Raw genomic sequence first — 26,098 nt, forward strand, 5'->3', positions numbered from 1 at the left:
CCTAAGGGTCCGTATTGTGTGCTCCTGACAGAGGCGGAGTAGTTTGAGTTAAAGGTTTCGCGACAGGCCCTGTAGTGATCCACCTTGGTATTCGTTTCTACCAGCACTTCCTGGTGGGTCACGTACTGATTTTTTTAGGGTTCCATAGTTTCTTATGTCTGCTCCCTCCTGTGTTTGGGCTTTGAGGCAATAAGCTTGGCTGGTGCTATTCTCATCGTGTCAGTTTGGGGGTGCATGATTCTCTCTGGGTTGTGAGTCTCCCGCTTTTACTCAGCTGAGTCAGAATGTAACTGATGTTTCTAGGTCTGAAACAGTGGAGTTCTTGTTGGTTGTGCTCTTCACCCATTCCTAGGCACTTTGTGCTGCTGTCGTGTGTTTTTGGGGAGGTGGTGGATATGGGTAGTTTTCAGCCCTTGGTAGTCCCTGGACTTCACATCTGCATGGTTTGTATCCTATTGTCAAACAGGTTTTAAAGTGGCTATAGTTGGGGTTGAATTTGCCCGGTTATTTCTTATCAATGCATTAACGAGCGCTTCCTCTTGTAGGGATTTGACAGCTTGTCACTACAGTCTTTTTTCCGAATGTGGCTTTCTGAGATGGCAAACACATGTTAACCTTTACACCTGCAGCAGGAGTGAAGCACACAGCCTGATGCTTATCTCCTGGTGCACAGGTGGTTGTAGAACATCTTCAAGATGCACCACGATGTCTCTGATCCAAACACGCCCTCCGTGGGGCCCTTACCAAAAGGTTTCTCTCCAGAGTCTCATTACCAGAAGATGCTGCATGCATCCAGATTCCACTCAAGGAGCACCTCCCGCTATCTTTGTTGATTCTAATCAATGCCGTATTCAGAAAATGCAGATGCTACCTTGTTGAGCCATTGCACGATTGCCTACCTGACCTGCCTCGGGGGACCATGAGGGTGAACCGGTTTCATTTCATGTTTTGACAATGTGTGACTGCAACCTTAGTTGTTGATGTTTGACCTTCCAAATGGTTTGCATGGCTTCCCTTGCTTTGTGTTCACAATGCCTGGATACCGTATTCTGTGCTTTACCATTGGGTCTGTATAAAGCTTGATAACTCTTCTCTTTCTCTCATTCCCACAGGCAGCTCTGAGTATTTTTGGGATTGTTGGAGGACCTCTTCTCGGTGTCTTCTGCCTTGGAATGTTCTTCCCTTGTGCCAATTCCACCGTAAGTGATGTGAAACCCCACCCAACACAAATCTAGTCCCTTTAATTTCCAACCTTCAATCAGGCTTAACGGGTCAGATAGCGTAGTGGGCTGTGTGCTTGCGCCACAGCATGCTGGTCACCGGTTTGAATCCCAGACAAGCAGACTCCACCTTTGGGAGGGCCTAAAGACATGATGGCCCTTTCCCGAGCCCACCCATTCTCCTCCGCAAGAAAGCAATTTCCTCCGAGAAATTGTCTAGTCTTTTCCAAATGGCAAGTTCTTTCTTCTTACCTTCATACTGTATTTAAACCTGTCAACATCTGCACTGCAAGGGGGCATTATTAGTGGCTATTACATTGACCAGAAGGGGGCGGGGCAGCACAAAGACCCTGTATTCCCTGAGCCATACAATGTATTCCCTGGTACTAATGTTTCCATGAGAACTTGCCCATTCTCCCTTGCAAAGATTATTGTAGGTTTTTATACAGACTAAAGTGTTTCTGTACTTTCGTGGTTTTCCCGACCTATCCCATCCCGCTGCGAAGTCTCTCCGTTCCCTGTGCACCATTGGATCCATATTGCACGTCTAAAGACGTTAGACAGGCAGGACAACTTCCTGATATATGTGGTTCTGTCCGGTGACCTATCCTCCCTCCTAATTAACCCATCAGCAGATAGGTACATGCATTGGTATATGACGTCAGAAGTTGAGCAGCCAACAGACTGGGAGCTGAAGAGCACATTCCACAGAGAGCAAGATGGCTTCTCCTGATTCCATTTGACACTTTAACCCCTTAGATCTGCAGCTGGGCTCTTGCTGGTGCAGACATGAAGTCCCCTGGCACTCCTGCCTGGACTGAGACCAGTGATACATGTATAGGAAAGGGTCCCCGTAAAGGTAGTGTATGCCAATGGGCCACACTAAAAAGTGATTAATTACAATTTAGAAAAAAATATATACAACGAAATTTCCATTGGTAATAAAGTTTTATTACCAAGGATTTGAAGACAAAAATTATCTGTTACAATACAAAATTTCATATATTGACAAGCCCCAAAGGGGGGGGGACAAAGGGAGAGAGAGGAAGGAAACTAGAGGAGGAGATAATGAAACAAATAGACACAATATAAATAGTGACCCAATTATTGCAAGGTTAGTGACACTGTACGAAAAATTGACAATACAGAGGCCAAAATACGGCCGAAATCAAACAATTAACAAATAGTCCAAAACATCCGGCACATATGATGATTCAAATTAATAGGGGTTGTGCCCGGTGTATCAACAAAAAACAAACAGTCGACGTTTCGACCCCTAATAACAGGCTGGGTAAAGTCCTTTCACGGGGTCTTCATCAGGACGTCATACGGGGAGGGGAAGGGGGCCACACTGTGGGGAAAAACATCTTGACTTTAATACATGGTAAAGACGGCAGTTTATCCAATAGTCTAAACCAAGCAGTTAATTTAAAGCTATTACAGCAAAAATTTAATTACCATGGGGTACGGCCTGGGGGGGCTCTGTACACAGGGTTGGCGCCACGCAATTAAGTCGCGGTCAGTCACTAATGGTGGAAAAATCCACAGGAGAGGAGAAAATCAACAGTTAAATCTGTACATGCGCTATGTCAAATTACATCTTATGGTAGGTAAAAGAAGGCTCTAAGGGCCTTTTTTTGGGCAGCCCCAAGAGCAGAACAACAGGTCTTGTAACCACTCTTAGAGTCATAATCATGAGATTAATAATTAAATACTTAAATACCTCGGAACTCTGGCGAAATTGTTGCACCAGGAAACAGCGAGTGGGGCACTCTTAGTGGAATGTAAACATTCGGACAAGCTGGAATTAAGTAAGTGGAAGCACTCGTGTTACTGAATACAAAAAATGATGACCCAAGAAAATCAAAAATTAAATAAAGGCCAATACTGACGAACTTACAAGAGATTGTTTTGCGAACAAGGTAATCAGAGGCCTCCGTCACCGTGGTAATGTGAGGAGCCGTCTGTTTGGAGAGACTGCTAACGAGGGGGCGGGTAGGCGTGTGTTGTCAAATCCAACCTGCCACTGAAAAAATTAAAGAAAAGAGCTGGAATATATACTTGAAAATTACGTCAGACAAAACCGTACAAGATCGTACTAGGGCTATTACTCACAAGAATTTGTGGTACGTAAGCTTTCCGTCTAAATGCAGAGCCGATATATTACTGCAGGGCTCCACAGAAGGTAGAGATTAATTCGCGGGGCTCGTAGTCCCTTGGTTCCTAAAAAAGGCGGGATAACGATTAATTTCGGATCTCTAAGGAGCCGATAGGAGACGCCCGCCAAATATTCACTTACATTAGATCGACTGGAAAGCGTCTGCAGGGATCAGGCCTGAGAGGTGTCTGCAAGAATCCGGACAGCAACTCCGCAAGACCGCAATGCGGAGTTTGTGGGCGGGGCCAGCTAAAGTTGGTTCCATCAAAATGGAAAAAATACTCAAGGCTACCGCGGTGAAAGGGGATAACTTTAAGGCAGCGATATTAAATTTGTAGAGAGTGTCTAAACAAGCATAAAAATATATATATTATCACAGGATAAATCGGTGCAGCTCTCATCTAAGAGGATATCGACCACAACTGCAATTTACAACACCTAGATAGTCGTTTGTTACAAAATGGTGCTTCTCTCACACAGGAGGAAGTAGACCCATTCCTTAATTAAATACCAAACTACAAATTAAGTAGCATCACATATTTTGAGGAAAGTATTGTGGAAAATGGGTGCATCTCTCACACAGGAGGATGAAAACCCGTTCAACCAATCTTCCAAGAGACATAATTAAATTAAATTCCAGGCTAGAGAGGGAAAGCAACACATAATTTAAGACAGATCCTGAACCATGGGTGCATCTCACACGCAGGAGGATGAAAACCCATTTGGCCAAAATTCAAAAAAAGTGTGTGCCCAAGCATTACAAAGGTGGACTTCAGAGTCTCAGTTACTGGAGTCAAGGTGTTCCAATAAGGGACATGTTAGATGGTTCAACCTAACGCTGCCAGTTGTGATAGACTGCTATCCTGTTCATTCAGTCCGTTTTTTATGGAGTCCAGAAGTGACATCCATTTGGACTCCCGTGTGTTCAGGATAGAAAGGAGGTTACCTCCCCTTCTCCCGAGAGTCACCTTTTCAACAGCAAACCACCGTAGGTCGGTGACCAAATGGCCAGCAGTGAGCCAATGGTCCACAAGGGGGGCGCCTGCCACTTTGCATCTCAGTCTACTACAGTGGGAAGAAATTCTAGCCTTGATTTTTTGTTGTGTCTGACCTACATACAATTGACTGCATGGGCAACGGATGATGTATATCACTCCAGTGGAATTACAATTGGTGTAGTGTTTGAGGGTATACGTACGTCCACGGTGGTCAAATGTTTTGGTCTGGATTGTGGTGTCGCAGGCAGTACATCCACCACATCTATAGTGGCCGATCACAGGGGGCAAATTCCAGAGGGATGTTAGTGGGTTGGCTCTCGCCTTCAAGGAAAGAGTGAACAACCAGGTCCCTTATGTTTTTGGCTCTCTTAAAAGAGTGAAGGGGCAACTCTGTTTGGTTGATGACATCAGCCACCAATGGCCAGTTATGGTTGATGATCTTCTTGATGTCGTTACTGCGAGTTGAAAAGGTCGTAACGCAAATCACGCGATCAGTTGTGGCACGTGAAGCGTCACTTGGATTAAGTAGGGAATCCCGGGGGTTATACCAAGCACGCTTTCTTGCTCTCTTGACCAACCTAATTGGGTACCCCCGTGCTATCAAACGTTCACTCAGGACCTCCGACTCTTTAAAATAATCGGCTCTTGTGGAGCAATTCCTCCTAATCCGGAAAAATTGGCCGACTGGCAGGTTATCTTTTAAACCCCTAGGGTGATGACTCTGGTATTGTAAAAGTGAATTACGCTCAGTTGGCTTCCTGAACAAGATAGTGTGCAGATGATCTGATTCTGCGTAGATAGAAATGTCTAGGAAAGGTATAACTTCTTTACTGGATTCCATCGTGAACTGAATCGCCGGATTTCGGGAGTTGAGCCAATTATGAAATACTTGGAGTTGGTCAACGTCTCCGTTCCAAATACACAGGACGTCGTCTATGTATCTGACCCATAGGGGCAGATGGGCCTTAAACGGATTAGTAGCTGGAAAAATGTGCTGGTGTTCGAAATAATCCATAAAGATTATAGCCAGGTTTGGAGCGAAGGTGGCCCCCATCGCTACGCCCCTGGTCTGCAAATAAAAATGATCTTGAAAAATGAAAAAGTTTTGCATCATGGCAATTTCCAATAGTTCGATAATGAACTCAGTAGGAACCTGGAAAGGGGCGGTTCGAGTGTCTAAAGCCATTCTCATTATATCCAATGCTTCTTGTTGGGGGATGCTCGTATAGAGTGATATGATGTCACATGTAACTAAGAGGGAATTTTTTGGATTAAAGGGTCGACCATCTATCAAATTAATGACTTGTGTGGTATCTCGTAAATAGGCTTTTGTATGGAGTGCAATGGGCTTCAGAAAGAAGTCAACGTATTGACACAGAGGTTCTAAAAGAGACCCACAGCCAGAAACTATCGGGCGTCCAGGAGGTTTGCTAAGGTTCTTGTGTACCTTAGGTAAGGTATAAATTGTGGCCAGTCTGGGAAATTTTTGATTAAGGAACTCGAATTCCTGGTTACTCAGAAACCCGGTATCCAAACCCTTTTGGGTCACCCTTAGGATGGTGTTGGCCAAGTCACTTGAAGGGTCGCTGGGTAAAAGACGGTAGCTAATGCCATCTGATAGTTGTCTGTAGATTTCGGCTTTGTAATCAGAAAGATCTTGAACCACAATTGCACCGCCTTTATCCGCGGGTTTTATAACAACCTCTTTGTTGTTACTTAAATCCGCCAAAGCCTTCTTCTCTATTTTTGGTAAATTCAACCTCGTGAATTTGGGCTCTTTGAGGGAATGGTCTATAGAGGAGGTTACAATATCCTCAAAGGCAAGGATCCGACTATTCATGGCATATGTAGGTGGAAAAAAGGTTGAGGGAACCCTCAGGCCGGTAGCCAAATTATTTAGTCTAGTGGTCTGATTTCGAAAGAAGTAGCGCAGCCTTATCCTTCTAAAGAAACTATACAGTTCGGTTTTCAACAGGAATTTGTTGACCGAAGCAGTGGGGACATAAGAAAGTCCTCGGCCGAGGACCTTGAGTTCAGCCTCCTGGAATTGATGTTTTGAGATATTAATCACTGGACTAGTGGCACTGGAAGTCACAGGATCTGGTGGAGTAGGCATGGTTACCATCTGTAGGTGTTCCTGCGTGTGGATATCTCCCCGTGTGTTTCGGGGCGAAAAGTGACCCGCTTCTGTTGCTTGCCTCGACCCCCTTCCCATCCTGCCTGATTCTGTTGTTGGCCTCTTGTTTGTCCCCGGGGCCAGTTGTTGCCACGGCCTCGTGGTGGGCGCCACTGTCCCCGACCCTGATCTAAAAAATGAGGTGGGAACTGGGGGGGATACTGCTGGTAAATGGGGTCTTGAATGGGGTAAGGGGGGTAAGGGTATGAGGTGCTGGGTCCTGCCTCAGCCTCACTGCCAGAACTGTAGGAGGAGTCCGAAAAAGTGGTGTAATTTTGTCGTCCTCTGTACCCCCCGCGGCCGCGATTGGTAAATCGGCCTAGATTATCCTGTTTATAATAATCTGGCTGTAAGTAAGGATACACTAGTTTTTTATCAAAAACTCTGAGATCACGTGCCAATTTCTCCAATTTCTTTGTTTGGGCCACCTTCGCTCCAAACCTGGCTATAATCTTTATGGATTATTTCGAACACCAGCACATTTTTCCAGCTACTAATCCGTTTAAGGCCCATCTGCCCCTATGGGTCAGATACATAGACGACGTCCTGTGTATTTGGAACGGAGACGTTGACCAACTCCAAGTATTTCATAATTGGCTCAACTCCCGAAATCCGGCGATTCAGTTCACGATGGAATCCAGTAAAGAAGTTATACCTTTCCTAGACATTTCTATCTACGCAGAATCAGATCATCTGCACACTATCTTGTTCAGGAAGCCAACTGAGCGTAATTCACTTTTACAATACCAGAGTCATCACCCTAGGGGTTTAAAAGATAACCTGCCAGTCGGCCAATTTTTCCGGATTAGGAGGAATTGCTCCACAAGAGCCGATTATTTTAAAGAGTCGGAGGTCCTGAGTGAACGTTTGATAGCACGGGGGTACCCAATTAGGTTGGTCAAGAGAGCAAGAAAGCGTGCTTGGTATAACCCCCGGGATTCCCTACTTAATCCAAGTGACGCTTCACGTGCCACAACTGATCGCGTGATTTGCGTTACGACCTTTTCAACTCGCAGTAACGACATCAAGAAGATCATCAACCATAACTGGCCATTGGTGGCTGATGTCATCAACCAAACAGAGTTGCCCCTTCACTCTTTTAAGAGAGCCAAAAACATAAGGGACCTGGTTGTTCACTCTTTCCTTGAAGGCGAGAGCCAACCCACTCTAACATCCCTCTGGAATTTGCCCCCTGTGATCGGCCACTATAGATGTGGTGGATGTACTGCCTGCGACACCACAATCCAGACCAAAACATTTGACCACCGTGGACGTACGTATACCCTCAAACACTACACCAATTGTAATTCCATTGGAGTGATATACATCATCCGTTGCCCATGCAGTCAATTGTATGTAGGTCAGACACAACAAAAAATCAAGGCTAGAATTTCTTCCCACTGTAGTAGACTGAGATGCAAAGTGGCAGGCGCCCCCCTTGTGGACCATTGGCTCACTGCTGGCCATTTGGTCACCGACCTACGGTGGTTTGCTGTTGAAAAGGTGACTCTCGGGAGAAGGGGAGGTAACCTCCTTTCTATCCTGAACACACGGGAGTCCAAATGGATGTCACTTCTGGACTCCATAAAAAACGGACTGAATGAACAGGATAGCAGTCTATCACAACTGGCAGCGTTAGGTTGAACCATCTAACATGTCCCTTATTGGAACACCTTGACTCCAGTAACTGAGACTCTGAAGTCCACCTTTGTAATGCTTGGGCACACACTTTTTTTGAATTTTGGCCAAATGGGTTTTCATCCTCCTGCGTGTGAGATGCACCCATGGTTCAGGATCTGTCTTAAATTATGTGTTGCTTTCCCTCTCTAGCCTGGAATTTAATTTAATTATGTCTCTTTGAAGATTGGTTGAACGGGTTTTCATCCTCCTGTGTGAGAGATGCACCCATTTTCCACAATACTTTCCTCAAAATATGTGATGCTACTTAATTTGTAGTTTGGTATTTAATTAAGGAATGGGTCTACTTCCTCCTGTGTGAGAGAAGCACCATTTTGTAACAAACGACTATCTAGGTGTTGTAAATTGCAGTTGTGGTCGATATCCTCTTAGATGAGAGCTGCACCGATTTATCCTGTGATAATATATATATTTTTATGCTGGTTTAGACACTCTCTACAAATTTAATATCGCTGCCTTAAAGTTATCCCCTTTCACCGCGGTAGCCTTGAGTATTTTTTCCATTTTGATGGAACCAACTTTAGCTGGCCCCGCCCACAAACTCCGCATTGCGGTCTTGCGGAGTTGCTGTCCGGATTCTTGCAGACACCTCTCAGGCCTGATCCCTGCAGACGCTTTCCAGTCGATCTAATGTAAGTGAATATTTGGCGGGCGTCTCCTATCGGCTCCTTAGAGATCCGAAATTAATCGTTATCCCGCCTTTTTTAGGAACCAAGGGACTACGAGCCCCGCGAATTAATCTCTACCTTCTGTGGAGCCCTGCAGTAATATATCGGCTCTGCATTTAGACGGAAAGCTTACGTACCACAAATTCTTGTGAGTAATAGCCCTAGTACGATCTTGTACGGTTTTGTCTGACGTAATTTTCAAGTATATATTCCAGCTCTTTTCTTTAATTTTTTCAGTGGCAGGTTGGATTTGACAACACACGCCTACCCGCCCCCTCGTTAGCAGTCTCTCCAAACAGACGGCTCCTCACATTACCACGGTGACGGAGGCCTCTGATTACCTTGTTCGCAAAACAATCTCTTGTAAGTTCGTCAGTATTGGCCTTTATTTAATTTTTGATTTTCTTGGGTCATCATTTTTGTATTCAGTAACACGAGTGCTTCCACTTACTTAATTCCAGCTTGTCCGAATGTTTACATTCCACTGAGTGCCCCACTCGCTGTTTCCTGGTGCAACAATTTCGCCAGAGTTCCGAGGTATTTTAAGTATTTAATTATTAATCTCATGATTATGACTCTAAGAGTGGTTACAAGACCTGTTGTTCTGCTCTTGGGGCTGCCAAAAAAAGGCCCTTAGAGCCTTCTTTTACCTACCATAAGATGTAATTTGACATAGCGCATGTACAGATTTAACTGTTGATTTTCTCCTCTCCTGTGGATTTTTCCACCATTAGTGACTGACCGCGACTTAATTGCGTGGCGCCAACCCTGTGTACAGAGCCCCCCCAGGCCGTACCCCATGGTAATTCAATTTTTGCTGTAATAGCTTTAAATTAACTGCTTGGTTTAGACTATTGGATAAACTGCCGTCTTTACCATGTATTAAAGTCAAGATGTTTTTCCCCACAGTGTGGCCCCCTTCCCCTCCCCGTATGACGTCCTGATGAAGACCCCGTGAAAGGACTTTACCCAGCCTGTTATTAGGGGTCGAAACGTCGACTGTTTGTTTTTTGTTGATACACCGGGCACAACCCCTATTAATTTGAATCATCATATGTGCCGGATGTTTTGGACTATTTGTTAATTGTTTGATTTCGGCCGTATTTTGGCCTCTGTATTGTCAATTTTTCGTACAGTGTCACTAACCTTGCAATAATTGGGTCAATATTTATATTGTGTCTATTTGTTTCATTATCTCCTCCTCTAGTTTCCTTCCTCTCTCTCCCTTTGTCCCCCCCCCTTTGGGGCTTGTCAATATATGAAATTTTGTATTGTAACAGATAATTTTTGTCTTCAAATCCTTGGTAATAAAACTTTATTACCAATGGAAATTTCGTTGTATATATTTTTTTCTAAATTGTAATTAATCACTTTTTAGTGTGGCCCATTGGCATACACTACCTTTACGGGGACCCTTTCCTATACATGTATCACATAGCACCCAGGTCCCCGTGACTATATGGGTTTAACCCCCCTGTTTGTAACATGGACTGAGACCAGGGCTGGACTGGCCCATGGGGCACTCAGGCAGGCATTGCCCAGGGGCTGATCCGACAAATCAGTATGTGAGGGCCGTGTTGGCTGTTTGTGGGCCTCTGGGCCTGTTTTATGGTCTGCTGGGTATTTTTACTGTGGATTTCACGAATAATATTAACCAATCATAGTCTGCACCAATCTCAAATCCATGCAGTCGTCCCCACCTTGCAAACCCCTACACAGTGTGCCTGTGCGTGGTCAAAAGTGCCCCGATTTGCAACGATGGCCCAGTTTTTCAAGCCAATGAGTATCTGCGTTCATCAAGAATTAAATCAAAACAGAAGAGCACATTTTTGAAAAAGACAAGTCATACATCCGGAGATAAGAAAAGCAGAGAAGAACATTTTCATGTTTGCTCGAGACCACAGGGAGTGAAGCGTGGCCTTCTGCTCACACCGAGGTTTCTTGGGTAAGGTGGCAGCAGGAAGCCACCGGCTCAGTCTCAACATGTCTCCAAGGCGCTTCTCCCTCACAGCGTCACATTTTATTTATTCAGGAAAAGGCTTTTCAAATGCAAGCAGCATTCGCAAAGTCAAAATCCTCAGACCATGATCATTTCTAAGTTCATTACGTCATTATGTTGGGGGAAATACTCGTGATTTAAAAAGTAAAATTGTAATTATAAATGTGTTCTATTTTTCCATATTCATTTTATGTATTTGTTGTACTTTTTGGAGATTTGCTGGCAGTGCTAGTCTTCGAAAGCAGAGCATACAGCTTCGTGCCGGACTTTTTGCTCCTGTGTTGTGCTATGTGGTTTTCGTGTGCTACCTGCCCTGTTTGGAAGTGATGTGATCATGGTAGTGAGTGACTCTTGAGCTCATGTCCTCAGTGACTCCTGCCTTCTTGTCCCCAGGGCGCTCTCACTGGTCTGCTCGCCGGCCTCGCCATGGCCTTCTGGGTCGGAATTGGGAGTTTCGTGATGAACATGAAGTCTGCCACTGTGCAGCTGCTGAACAGCACCGTCAGCCCCGAGGCTGGGAACTTCACGACCGCCGTCATGACCACGCTGCTGTCCACGGCGCCAGTCAGGAAGAGGTACTGTAGCGAGAACAAGGCGGTTTCTGAGTGAGCTGAGCAGCAGTGATAGGCGCGAACAAGGCTGTGTCTGAGTGAGCTGAGCAGCAGTGATAGGCGCGAACAAGGCTGTGTCTGAGTGAGCTGAGCAGCAGTGATAGGCGCGAACAAGGCTGTGTCTGAGTGAGCTGAGCAGCAGTGATGGGCGCGAGCAAGGCTGTGTCTGAGTGAGCTGAGCAGCAGTGTTAGGCGCGAACAAGGCTGTGTGTGAGTGAGCTGAGCAGCAGTGATAGGCGCGAACAAGGCTGTGTCTGAGTGAGCTGAGCAGCAGTGATGGGCGCGAGCAAGGCTGTGTCTGAGTGAGCTGAGCAGCAGTGTTAGGCGCGAACAAGGCTGTGTCTGAGTGAGCTGAGCAGCAGTGATAGGCACGAACATGGCTGTATCTGAGTGAGCTGAGCAGCAGTGATAGGCGCGAACAAGGCTGTGTCTGAGTGAGCTGAGCAGCAGTGATAGGCGCGAACAAGGCTGTGTCTGAGTGAGCTGAGCAGCAGTGTTAGGCGCGAACAAGGCTGTGTCTGAGTGAGCTGAGCAGCAGTGATAGGCGCGAACAAGGCTGTGTGTGAGCGAGCTGAGCAGCAGTGATAGGAGCCAACAAGGCTGTGTTTGAGTGAGCTGAGCAGCAGTGATAGGCGCGAACAAGGCTGTGTGTGAGTGAGCTGAGCAGCAGTGATAGGCGCGAACAAGGCTGTGTCTGAGTGAACTGAGCAGCAGCGATAGGCGCGAGCAGGGCTGTGTGTGAGTGAGCTGAGCAGCAGCGATAGGCGCGAACAAGGCTGTGTGTGAGCGAGCTGAGCAGCAGTGATAGGCGCGAACAAGGCTGTGTCTGAGTGAGCTGAGCAGCAGCGATAGGCGTGAGCAGGGCTGTGTGTGAGCGAGCTGAGCAGCAGTGATAGGCGCGAACAAGGCTGTGTGTGAGCGAGCTGAGCAGCAGTGATAGGCGCGAACAAGGCTGTGTCTGAGTGAGCTGAGCAGCAGTGATAGGCGCGAGCAGGGCTGTGTGTGAGTGAGTTGAGCAGCAGTGATAGGCGCGAACAAGGCTGTGTGTGAGTGAGCTGAGCAGCAGTGATAGGCGCGAACAAGGCTGTGTGTGAGCGAGCTGAGCAGCAGTGATAGGCGCGAACAAGGCTGTGTGTGACTGAGCTGAGCAGCAGTGATAGGCGCGAACAAGGCTGTGTGTGAGTGAGCTGAGCAGCAGTGATAGGCGCGAGCAGGGCTGTGTGTGAGTGAGTTGAGCAGCAGTGATAGGCGCGAGCAGGGCTGTGTGTGAGTGAGTTGAGCAGCAGTGATAGGCGCGAACAAGGCTGTGTGTGAGTGAGCTGAGCAGCAGTGATGGGCGCAAACAAGGCTGTGTGTGAGTGAGCTGAGCAGCAGTGATAGGCGCGAACAAGGCTGTGTCTGAGTGAGCTGAGCAGCAGCGATAGGCGCGAGCAGGGCTGTGAGTGAGCTGAGCAGCAGCGATAGGCGCGAACAAGGCTGTGTGTGAGCGAGCTGAGCAGCAGTGATAGGCGCGAACAAGGCTGTGTCTGAGTGAGCTGAGCAGCAGTGATAGGCGCGAGCAGGGCTGTGTGTGAGTGAGTTGAGCAGCAGTGATAGGCGCGAACAAGGCTGTGTCTGAGTGAGCTGAGCAGCAGTGATAGGCGCGAACAAGGCTGTGTGTGAGCGAGCTGAGCAGCAGTGATAGGCGCGAACAAGGCTGTGTGTGAGTGAGCTGAGCAGCAGTGATAGGCGCGAACAAGGCTGTGTGTGAGTGAGCTGAGCAGCAGTGATAGGCGCGAACAAGGCTGTGTGTGAGTGAGCTGAGCAGCAGTGATAGGCGCGAGCAGGGCTGTGTGTGAGTGAGTTGAGCAGCAGTGATAGGCGCGAACAAGGCTGTGTGTGAGTGAGCTGAGCAGCAGTGATAGGCGCAAGCAGGGCTGTGTGTGAGTGAGTTGAGCAGCAGTGATAGGCGCGAACAAGGCTGTGAGTGAGCTGAGCAGCAGTGATAGGCTGATAGGCGCGAACAAGGCTGTGTGTGAGCGAGCTGAGCAGCAGTGATAGGCGCGAACAAGGCTGTGTCTGAGTGAGCTGAGCAGCAGTGATAGGCGCGAACAAGGCTGTGTGTGAGCGAGCTGAGCAGCAGTGATAGGCGCGAACAAGGCTGTGTGTGAGCTGAGCAACATTGTGAGCGCGCTGGGCCGGGTGGACACGATTGAGCAACTGAGCGGATATGAGGACGTGGGAAAAGATAGAAGTGTGTCTGTCGAGTTCACACAGGGGAAGGGAAATGCACAAAAGAGACTGCTAAAGGTTACAAGGCCGGGGCAAGGACATGTAAGAATCCTTTGCTAGCGTGGAGCTCAGATAACAGACGCTGCCAAATGTTAGATGCGCTGTGATCAGGTCGGGGTCACTGGAATTATGCGGCAAGGGAAGACCGAACAATGCAGCAGAGTTTACGGAATTATGCTGCAAGAAAATGAGAATTATGTGGCATAATGAGGCACATTTTGATTTGCATTTTATTTAGGCACTTTCTGGGCAAAGATTTCACCTCATTTGAGGAAGTCTGGCATCCATGAGCAACAGAAAGATGCCCAGTTAACCTTTGCGAAGGCCCTTCAACTGCACAGCAACAGGCGTTGGAGCTTTTTTAGTAATTTTGAGCTGGAAACGAGTTATTTTGGTTAAAATCTGCAGATTATGCAGCAGATGGTGGATAATGTGGTAAATAGGCCAAATCCATAGTTATGCAGAAAACACGGCAGTTGCAATATCGCAAAATTCCAGTGGTCCTGAATCTGAATTCCAGCAAAGGTAAAAACAGACCTGTGATCATAGTAAAAAAAACAGCCGTTCCTATTGCTGTTTGTTCACACGCAAAAAGTGTAAAGGTTCAGGTGCTGATAATGGATGGCTTCAGAAGACGAGGACACCATCCTGAACATGTGGGCAGGCTCTGTTCGAAGACCAAGCAAGCTGGAGTACTGAGCCAAAGTGCTGCCTATGGATCTACTTTCAAAGATGGAGCTTCCAACTCAAAAAGAGTAATACACATACTGATGTGTATTGTGTGTGTACTGACAGCGGAGACGCGCAGCGGTGGCGCCTGACTCGCGCCTGAGTCAAGCCAGAGTCCTGCCCGTCTGCGCCCGTCAGCGTCCCGGAGGCGCTCGAGGCGGCGGGGGGGGGGCTCTGATACCAGGTATGTGTTATACAGGGTCTTCTGTGCTGTGCTATACTTCTGTGGAGCTTCGCGCTCTCTGTAATCCAGCCAGTGGCTGTTGCACTGTTTTCCCTGGTCGCCACAGTGGTAAGTCCATCTGCCCGGTTTGTGGCTGGCGCCCCTCCCGCGCTTTGTTATCGCCTCCTCATAATGACATCGCTAGTGCTGGATATCTGTGCATGCTATTAAACACGCGATCGGCGGGTAGACATGCACAGGATATTTACGAGCTTCTGGATACGCTAAGGCCACTTTGTCTCATGCTTACCGAGACGTGGTGGGGCGAATTCTCCAATCCAGATGTTGCCATGGCAATCCCGCCTGACTATAACATCTTCAGGAAGGATAGAGCCAAGGGAAGGGGTGGGGGAGTGGCTCTGGTGGTGAGGAAGGGCACGCCATGTGCTATCTTGCCAGCAGATGATATCCGTGGCTCAGATAGCCTCGCCTTTTCTATCACCCTGGCACCGCACCAATCAGCTAAGGGATTATTGGTCTATAGACCGCCTGGTCCATCGGGCACGTTCTTTGAAGATCTTGATTCCGTGCTGCTGGGACTGGCCCTGAAAGCGGAACACTGCATTGTGGCTGGGGATTTCAACTTCCGGTTAGATGATCCGTCGGACCCTGCCGCTACCAAGCTTTCTGAGGCTATGACCCCGCTGGGTCTGATCCCTTATTTGCAGGGGCCTACGCACGACAAGGGGCATACCCTGGACCAGGTCTTCTCGTCTTCCCCTCTTGAGGGGATAGAGATTACCCCGGTACTGTGGTCAGACCATCTGCTGCAAAATTTACTATCAAAGGCACAGTTAAAGCGGCTGTTGCCTTTTCACAGCAGCAGGGTCGAGTCCATAGGGCCTACCACCTAGTGACCCCTGCGATGCTTGCCCAGGCAGCCTTGGCTCATCCCTGCCCTCTCACAGGCGACTTAGAGAGGGACCTGGATTCCTTGCTTGCGTGGCTGGCAGACAGGATAAATGATCTTGCCCCGGAATTGTCCCCCCGCTTGTCACCGAAACGGGTCTCCGCTCCTTGGTTCACCGCAGCACTGTCCGCTACGCGGCAGCAGTGTAAGGTGGCCGAAAGAGCTTGGAGGGCACAATATGACACAGGGGCTAAGCTGATCTATAAGGCGGCGGTTAAGGCCTATCACCGCGACATCCGTCTGGGGAAAAAAGCCTATTTGGCAGGGAGGATAGAGGCCGCTACCAACTCCTGTAAGGAGATTTTCTCCATTGTGAGAGAATTTACATCCCCACGGTCTAATATCTCGGATGAGAGGCCAGTTGACTCCTGGGCCTTGGATCTGGCTAATTTTTTTACTAGTAAGATCCAACTTATACAGGACTCCTTCCCTGCGGCTGTTCCAGTAGGGTTGACTAACCGTGAGGCTAACCTGTCTGCTCTGACCGCGTCAGCCCCGACGTTGGGCGTGTTTCCACCCATTTCCGCCCCTGCTTCTCTAATACTTATGGGCAAGCTCAAATCGGGCTCGCCGCTGGACCCGTGCCCCGCTAAATTTCTGGCAAAAATGGCGGAGGTAATCAACCCACTGGCGAACCCGTTATTGAATCTCTCGCTGAGCCAGGGAGTGGTCCCGCAGGCCTGGAAGCAGGCAATGGTCATCCCGCTGCTAAAGAAGCCTGGTTTGGACCCAAAGGCCCCAGTCAACTATAGGCCTATCTCTCTGTTGCCGGCTCTCACGAAAGTTGTGGAAAAGCACGTTCAATCGGTGCTTTCCAATTTTCTAGAGACAAACGAGATTCTGCATGCCACCCAGTCTGGTTTCCGTCCAAATCTCAGCACCGAGACCGCGCTCCTCGAGGTTTCAGAAACCATTAAAGGGGTTCTGGACACGGGAGGCAAAGCCATGCTGGTGCTGTTGGATCTGTCGGCGGCTTTCGACACCGTCCCCCATGACGGCCTTCTCGCAAGACTCTATGAGATAGGACTGCGGGGGACGGTGCTCGGCTGGTTTTCTTCCTTTCTAGCGGGCCGCCGGCAAACGGTCTGGGCCTCGCCAGATTCCGCCGTGATGCCGCCATTGGGAGTCGGGGTCCCTCAGGGCTCTATTTTGAGCCCGACCCTTTTCAACATCTTTATGGCCCCTTTGGCGGCGCTGGTGGAGTCGTTTGGGGCCCAGATCGTATCCTACGCGGACGACACCCAGCTCCTCTTCTCGTGTAAGAGAGGAGGGGACTTTGATGGGGAGAGTATCCGGGATTGCCTTGGGGCTGTTTTTCAATGGTTCCAACTAAACAGCCTCAAGTGCAATTCCGATAAGTCTGAGGTACTCTTCTTTGGGTGTACAACGGAGCCAGATTGGCAGGCTTGGTGGCCCATTAGTATGTTCCCTCCGTCTTGTTCATCCCAAATGGCGAAGAACTTGGGGGTCAAGATGGATAAGGGGCTAACGTTGAAGTCCCAGATCCTTGGGGTCTCGGGTATGTGTTTCGGCCTCCTCAAGATGCTGCGGAGGTTTCTTCCCCTTCTATCTGAGGAGCATAGGAAGCTGACTGTGCAGGCTCTGATCGGCTCTAGGCTAGACTACTCCAACGTTCTTTACCTGGGCCTGCCAGAGTATCTGCTACAGCGGCTTCAAGTGGTGCAGAATGCGGCTGCTAGAGCTGTTTTTGGCTTAAACAGACGTGCCAGTGCAGCAGGTCTGTTGCAGACGCTGCACTGGCTTCCAATCCGCAAACGGATTGCCTTCAAGGCCTTGACTTTGGCCTACAAGGCTCTCCACGCGGTCGGAGCAAAGTACCTCCAAAAGAGACTCGCATTCTACCACCCAGTCCGTTCTTTGAGGTCGGAATCCCTGTTCTTGGCGGTGGTCCCGCGAGTGAAGAAAGCTCGACTGGGAGGTCGTTCCTTTGCACTTTTGGCACCACAGTTGTGGAACTCTCTGCCGCTCACACTTCGGGGAGCCACCAGCCTACTTGTTTTTAGAAAAGGTCTTAAAACCTGGTTGTTTAGCCAGTAGGTTGTATAAATTCTGTCTGCTCTATTTTTTTTTCTGTTTTCTTTTAACTGTGTTGTGTTATTGTATGGTAGTCCTCCTTACTCAAAGCGCCGGGACACTCTTTTTGAGTAGCCGCGCGCTATACAAAAATAAATATAACATAACATGCTGAATTCTATGATGTTAATTACCCCCATCCAGGGAATGCGAGAGGGTTTGTAATTGAAGCATTGTCTCTTGCTTGCTTCCTTTCCACGCCTTCCTGGGCTGAGGTCCGGTGTTGATCTGTGGCCTGAAGCAGATGTGGGCGGAGTGAATGCTCCTGCATGCTATGTGCTCTGCTGGAAGAGCACCGAGCACAGCCAGGAATATAAATAGGGAAGTCACAGTGTTAAAGAAATCACTCACCACATAATCCGTGGTATGTTTTCCACTTTGATCAGATTTGGAAAGGGTTTGGGAGGCAGTTAGGATTCATGCACTGCACGTGTGAGTTAACATAAATGTCACAGAACACGTAGAATTGATGAATATCTGCAAGTCTGTAACGCAACTGGTGCTCATGTAAAGTGCTCTGATACCTTTGGGTCGAGTTTGCGCTACATAAAACACTCCCCAAGTGAGTGCAAACTTCTAGAACTGAAGTAGGGCACTGTAGTTTGCACCTGTGATCCACACATGACCCAGCGGGGGCATTATAATGCAAGCACCAAACAGTGTGGTCACCCAGGGCTTGTTGGAATGATCCGAGGATGGGTAATTCAGTCAAGGAATGAGTTTGACACAAGATGAAACATGGGCTGGGGAGGCAAAGCCGGAGGCGATAGGGGCCAGTGTCGAACGCTGCCTGGAGGGGGGACCCCCCCCCCCCAACAAGCTAGCGAAAAAGGGGAGGCACCGGATTGGTCGCCCCCTAGGCAGCCACTGGCTGCCCAATCAGGATAGGAGGCGGTAAGCGGCCGGGGGGATTCAAAAGGTCCCCCGTTGAGCATACGAACCCCTCCCGGTCGAAACGAAAGCCTGGGACCGCAAACACAGAGGCCTTGCAAAAAGGGGCTCCTCGAACAACGACAGTGCTGTCCTACAATGAGCAACAACAAAATGTTAAAGGACATTGCAGGATGTACAATGACATGGATGTTTGACTGACCTTCTACATTTGCGAGATGTACAACCATGTTTTATAATTAACTGCAGCGTTTTCTATGCAGCACATCCCGTTGTCACGGGAATGATTAATGGTAAAAGGGAAGCAATTCTGGCGCTGAGGGGGACTGGAGGACTCGCCCCCTAGGCGAGGTTATACTGACCCCCAGACGGTGCAAGCCCCCTCCCTTCCCTCCTGATGCTGATGACCAGCCGACCCATGACAAAGGTTTGATACCCTCTGTCCTGCCTTATACAGCAGTGGTTAAGATGGCGGCTGGGATAGAGGGCAGAGTGAAAGTAGGCAGGCAAGCTGCCACATAGGACTCGCCAGTGTCTACTATGGCAGACATACGGTAAGGCCTGTTTGATTGTATTACATCCGGTTCAGCTGCTCTGATCAGCACGTGACCCCGGTCATGGCAATGAATCCACATTCTCCCCTCCTGACACCCAAGAATCTCCATGCTTTGAAAGGTCTCAAGACCTACAGGCATAGTAGAGCCTTGATCTCTCTCTTCGCAGTATCAGGGGCTAGACGCCACCCCCTTTCAAGTACCAGCAGTGATTCAAAGTTGTGATGTGACATGGACACTGGGAATCCTAAAGCAGTAAGTCCTGTCAGGAAGGCTGGGGCATGCACACTTAGGAGGTTGCTTGGGAGTGCTCTCAGGCTTGCGTTTGTTTAGTAGTGATGTTGTTATTCAGTTTAGTAGCCCTTGTTGTCTTGCAGAGTTTTCCCTGTGCCCCAAACTGATAGTTTTTAGTACTATATGGCAAGTGTTTTAAATACTTGATGCAAATCTACAGGTGGCCCATAATCCAAACAGTGCAGCGCTTGTGTAGAGCTGTCAGTATACCAGATATCACAGACGTTGTACCCACTCTCCTCACTGAACTAGTCAGCAGAAGACACTGATGCAACTTGACAGCACTTCTGGGGCCAGCTGTCCCCAGTGACCCACTTACATGCCCGAGACAGTCTATCTGCCCGCCAGTGGGTCCTAACCTTCTCCCATCGGTTCTTCATAGTCTTGTTGCCAAAACGCTGAAGCTTGTATTGGAAGTGCACATAAGCATGAACCTTCAAAAAAGTGTAGTTCGGAGCACAGCTACTTTGCTCGGCGAGCTGGTCTGTTCGGTCGAGTATATATTTTATTAGACTCCAGCCTGCGCCAGCTTAACTCTCACTACAAACACCCAAATCGACTTCAACCTCTTCACTCCCACCAAGGCTGTTTCCTGGAGTGCATTGATTCACGGGTGAAACGCCTATCGATAGATCTACAGTCATGAATCACTGTGACCAAATAATACATTTATAGGTTTCCAATATGGCACACTGGTTCAACGGCGCTTTAAAAAGTCATAGTTGTGGCCATGTCGGCAGCCCTTGTTGGGGTTCACATCAGTCTGACAGTGAGTGGAGACATCTGTGCTCATCAGTGTAATAAGCAGGAATGATCCCAGGTACCCCTTGGCTGTGTTTACAAAATAAATACAATGTGGTAAGATTGTTGTTGTGCATTATTTTCTTGTGTTTCTGTGAGTAGTGTTCGAGGGAATAATAGTATTAGTTATTGTCAGTGTGTGGATACCTCCGTGTAGATTACCACTTTATTAAAAAGATGACGTGTCATTAATAAGGAAACAGCCTTTACAACGAAGTTTTTACCACGTTGTACATTTACCACACATTTTTTTCCACATGTTTTTAAGACGTCTATGCTTTTACAGCATATGCCTTTCCCACGCAGTTAAGTTAAGTTTGAGGGTTTTGGGTGGGGGGGGGGGGAGGTCCCCCCCCACAAATACATTGTGTGTGTGTGTATATATATATATATATATATGTATCACAGAACACCCTACTCCCAATAAAGCAGGCTGGGGCCCAGAGGGGAGTCCAAAGGTAAGCTTTATTTCACAGGCACAGCAGGAAATCGTGGCGGCGTATGCATTTCGGGCGAGTGAATGTGCTCTCATCAGCGCCCTTCACAGATAGAATGCTGGTCAGTCCCGCTCACCTTCACAGATTAAAAAGAGGTCTGTCGCTCCTCCCCCGCCGGAATATCCAACACCTGCTGATTTAGCTGGAGTCCAATACTTCCTACAGCTCCCAGAATGCTGTAGAATACACACTCTGGTTGGTGATGACGGAGGTAAAAAAAAATGTCAGTTAATGGAGCGAAAAATACATTTCAAACGGGCTCACTTGTGCTGTGTCCAATGTCACAAAGTGTCCCCTCGGGTCCCCTCGGACTGTCGCAACCATTTGGCACTGGAGAAAACTTGACAGGGGCCATTTGTGCAGTGCACAAATTGTGCATACAGGTGCCTATATACACACAATGCATGGTAAAGGCATACGTTGTAAAAGCATATGCGATCTAAAACTAAAAAATGTGGGGTAAATAACGCGTGGTAAAGGCATGCAGAGTATTTGCATGCATTGTTCCCTTATACAACCTATTAATATTTCAAACCTATTGTGCTGTTATAGTACCTCCCACCCAAATGTTTTATTTTCATTGTTTGTTTTATTTTGTTTCCACTTCAGTGGGTTGGCCAAGTTCTACTCGTTATCCTACATGTGGTACAGTGCGCATAACTCAACCACGGTTGTCGTTGTGGGGCTGATTGTGAGCTTCCTAACAGGTATGTCCCTTCTCACGATATATATTTTTGTGTTATGAATGGTATTTATTAAATAGTACTCAATATAGGTCATCCGGCTGGATTGTAGAAACATTTAATTGTATCTTCATGTACTGATCTTAGGGAACTGCTTTATTAAGCAATTGGGTTAGCAGAGAATGAGCTGTGACTGAGCTAAGCAATGTCCTGCCTGTTAAGTTAAAGAAGGTGTCGGCGAGGAGTCCTGGTAGCCTATCACAGAGCCCTAACATACAGGGTATGTAGAAATGGAACTAAGGATAGTAAATCTATACTTACCTATGTATACGTATTGTCATTTTATCACGTGATCTATATTCTTTACTGACAATATTTAGTCTCTTGATTCTGTGAAATACATCTGCGTGGTCACTACTATAATCCTGCAACAATGATCAGTCATTAGTAGCTCAGAACGCTTTTCATTGATCAGAAGTAGCTCTCATTATAGAAAAGTTTGAAGACCCCTGCACTAAAACAATACTAACGTTAAAAAATACATTGGTAAATCAATTTAGTAAACAGAAGAAAAATATAAATGATGAAACTTCACACAAAAAAACAAAAATCGGTCAAGGGGATCAGGCTGTATGAAGTTTTAAGAAAAGGCAATACGCAACAAAAGAAAACACAATGGGGGTCTCAAAGATTTAAGTGTTATCCGATTGGACTGGCTTTTCAAAATGGCAACTAGAGAGCAATAATGCATTTGCATTTTTGATGAATACTTCTACCTACCAGCAGATTTCTCACATTTGGCTCTCTCCAGGCACCAGGCTGGATCCGGAAAACTCATATAATATAGCTGCCCAGTGATGACAGACGCAACAATGCACTTCTGATCTTGGGTTTGGTTCTTTCCCCGGACATGCCTTCACGAGCCATGTTGGTTCCTTTTATCCACATGCCATTCAGCGTGGATCTTAAGTTCACTGTCCATCAGTTTTTGCCTAACAGGTCCTATACATTTTCATTTGTGGCAGTGCACTGAGGGCCAGGTTCCCCAAAAGTCTCGGGCTTCAATCAATGCTCTTACTGACGTCAGTCTTGGATCACCAAGCGATCGGTCTTTGATGCTGGGGCCCAAACATGACTCTTGCTCATGGGATTAATGCAGCCTTATACATTCCAAGGATGCAAAGATAAGTCAAGCTTTTCATGGTGCAATTCCAAGGCTTCTGGAATTGATCCCGTTCACATCCCCTTCCACAATTTATTGGTTGAAGCTGGAACACTCCAGTGAAAAAAAACATACAAGAAGTGTTTTTCTGGGGCGGACCGATGTCCTTGCACCCAGATTTTCAGGCTCCACTATCTGTCCCAAAACAGTCTTTCTTTCTAGCATCAGTAAATGGCTGTGTGTCCACCAAGAGCAGAGAACACAAGTATCCAAACTTCCAGACCCTGTAGCATATATTCTATACTTTTAATTTATGGTGCTCATTATGTCACCATCAGGGAACATTTTTGAGTAGGAGGCCTTTGTTTCAGTGTAAGACAGGCTTTGTAATTCTTTAAGACTGTAGCCTAAAGTCTGTTCCAAACGGGAAGTGTTATTTTTCTCCAAGGTAAAAAGAACAAAATTGATGGACAGAATGCCGAACAATGTCATACATTCACCACCGTACAGAAATCTGGACCTAAATCTGTCGTTTTTTGTTCCCCATGCCATTCCAGTTTCAACCCAGCCATATGCAAATCAGTCTTGACACTGCACCCAGTGGGAACAGTACCGCCCAAACTGCCAGGCCAGGTCCTCCCTGGACTGGAAACAAGCATCCTAGGAACTTTTTCGGCGTTTAACCCCTCTTCAGCCAAGATAGATTGACTCCAGAGGCATGGAGAGAACGGCACCCATGCCTGGGCCTACCCTTCTCACTCGGGGTGACAAATGCAAAAAGAACAATTGTTGGACAGAATGCAGAGCAATGTCATACATTCAACCCAGTACAGAGATCTGGGCCTAAATATATCCTTTTTTTGCTCCCAATGCCATTCCAGTTTGATCCCAGCCATATGCAAATCAATCTTGACCCTGCACCCAATGGGAACAGTCCAGCCCAGGTCCTCTCTTGGTTGGTAACAAGCCTCCTAGGACTGGTTTCGGTAATTCACCCATCATCGGCCAGGATAGCTTGACTCCAGTGGCATGGAGAGCACAGGACCCACGTCTGAGCCTACCCGTCCCACTCGGGGTGACAAATGCAAAAATATTAATTGATGGACAGAATGCAGAACAATGTCATACATTAACCCCTGTACACCCCAGTACAGAGATCTGGGCCTAAATCCAGCTAGCCTGGCTGATTAGGGGTGGTACCTGGAAACCGGTCCCAGGGTGTTTGTTCCCGGTCCAGGGAGGACCTGGCCCGGCAGTTCGGGCTGAACTGTTCCCATGAGGCACAGGGTCAAGACTGATTTGTATATGGCTGGGTCCAAACTGGGGTGAAGTGAGCTAAAGAATGATGATGGAGTCAACCCAGATCTGTGACTGAGGGGGAGTGTCTGAAAAGTTTCAGCATTCCGTCCATCATCACTTTGTGTTTGCTTTGTTCGCCCTAAGTTGGCAGAGTTTTCCCACACGTGGATCCCTTGCTCATTTTGCCACTGGATTCAAGCTAGCCTGGCTGATAAAGGGTGTTATACCAAAAACGGTCCCAGGATGCTTGTTTTCGGTTACATCTTGCTTATGCTTTACATATCCCTTGCTTGAATATCCCCATTCCCTAACCACTGCATCTTGTAGAATGTTTAATGACACCTTAGAATGTTTGGTACCTGACTGCTCTGAGTAAAGGCAGTTGATAGAGACAGGCTGAGCAAGAGAAGAACTGCTCCTGGTGGGGTTTTTATTATTACATCTATTGATCAATTTATTGTTAACTTAACTTGGATTTATCTACAATAAATAATACCTGCATTATATACTGGATTTAAGAACATTATTTGTTACAAATTGGCGACGAGGTACAGAACAGAACCTATGCGTGGAAAGAAGACGGATTTAATGAAGTACTACTGCAACCAAGGAACTACTTAAGCCGAAAAAGAAAAGGTAAATTTACAGAAACGCCCTGGTTAGCCCCACCAGTGTCCCCAGTCATCTGGACAGCCTCTTATCCCAGGGTGTTTGAGTTCTGACTGCGTGATTTGGTCTGAATTTGAAGGAATTATAACTGCATTGAGTTGACCTAAATTTGAAGAAAACTTGGAGTGAACCATTAAGTTATGGCTTCTGTGTTTTAAAGAGAGACTTTCACGGTCTTCGTTTGGTTACTCTCTTTCAAAAACTATTCTCATATCAAGCTTCTAAGCGTGTGAGCAGTAACACACATGATTTGGGTTTGGACAAGAAAACACGCGTCTAATATCAGCTGTACAGAAGGGATGCACAGTGTTTGTTCATTATTCAACAACTCAGTGGATGAGCAACGTTTTTGTTCCTGCGGGAGAGATACAAGAATGCTGGCTATTGTGAGCAAGAGTACGAAGTACAAAGGGTTATGGTACACCGTGCTGTGAGGATACTGTGCATTTACTGGAAAAAAGTGTTTCCTGACTTTTACTGAAGATTATCAACGTTTTTCATGTATTTTGGTAAAGTGTTTACTTTTGATTTGTCCTAACGTCTTCACACGCCACGGACTGGAGCGAGCTGTTTCCATGGTTTCCGCCGTCACTACTTAGAGTTGCTGCCCAGAATTCCACGGTCTGGAACGTGATGACTGCGCACGCGTGATGACAACTAGTAACGTATGACGTCATTAGCGGCCATATTTGTTTTCTCATCGCGTTGTGAATCAACGCGACTATCCTTATCACGTCTGGAATTTAAATACGTCTTGGAGGTAAAGGTACTGTTCTACATTTACGAAAAAAGTACTGCTTGTTCATTGCTTCTATGGACATCGCGTCATCTGTGTGCAGTGTGAAGATTTTGGAAGTGAATACGAAGTGCCATTAAACATTTGAATCTACTACTTCTGCGTTGAGCGACTGTTTGGAAGCAAATACAACTTTCTTTAAGAAAATTGTTTAATGCGCTTTGCTGGTTTTGGATGTCATCTTTCCCTTCGCTGATATACACAGCTGATGTACATTTTTATTTTGGCAGAAAGACATAGCTGCACTTGACTACTTTTCTCATGTTCAGAGGGAGGTGGTGGATTTTCATATATGTATTCTTTGGGAAAGACTGCACATCATTTTAGTTACCATGTTTTCTTCTTATATGAGTTGCATGTATGTACTTTGAATGTGTGTACTTTCCATGTGTGTTCTGGAACCCTTAGTATTTTGATGGATGAGGTGTTTAGTTATACTACAGTGAGTTTGTATCGTTTATTTGCATCTTTCATTTATGTATTTCTATCACTTTTTGTATTAAGCTATGTGATGTGTTCAACTGTTGTTGGGGCGCTCAATTACTTTTATTTATTTGAGCCACTTGTGTGCTCAACTTTTGTTGGGGTGCTCAATTTGTTATTTCTCGTGATTATTTGCAGATATGTTTGATATCTATATGCTGTTTTGAACCACCATTTAGGTGCTCAATTTCCATTGAGGTGTTCAATGTTATTC

At 47.0% G+C, this 26,098-nt stretch overlaps 1 protein-coding gene across 13 annotated transcripts in view; it reads left to right on the forward strand.

The window, feature by feature from the left end:
• The window catches only part of SLC5A6 (solute carrier family 5 member 6), a 383,801-nt gene that overhangs the window by 213,719 nt on the left and 143,984 nt on the right, over positions 1-26,098 (forward strand). For all 13 annotated transcript variants that reach the window (XM_078650001.1, XM_078650008.1, XM_078650013.1 and 10 more), the window contains exons 12-14: positions 1,113-1,199; positions 11,311-11,492; positions 21,402-21,499. In XM_078650001.1, the coding sequence (XP_078506127.1) occupies positions 1,113-1,199; positions 11,311-11,492; positions 21,402-21,499 (367 nt within the window). The remainder of the gene's footprint in view (positions 1-1,112; positions 1,200-11,310; positions 11,493-21,401; positions 21,500-26,098) is intronic.

Source organism: Lissotriton helveticus, chromosome 6 (genome assembly GCF_964261635.1).
Source record: "Lissotriton helveticus chromosome 6, aLisHel1.1, whole genome shotgun sequence".
Lineage (NCBI taxonomy): Eukaryota > Metazoa > Chordata > Amphibia > Caudata > Salamandridae > Lissotriton > Lissotriton helveticus.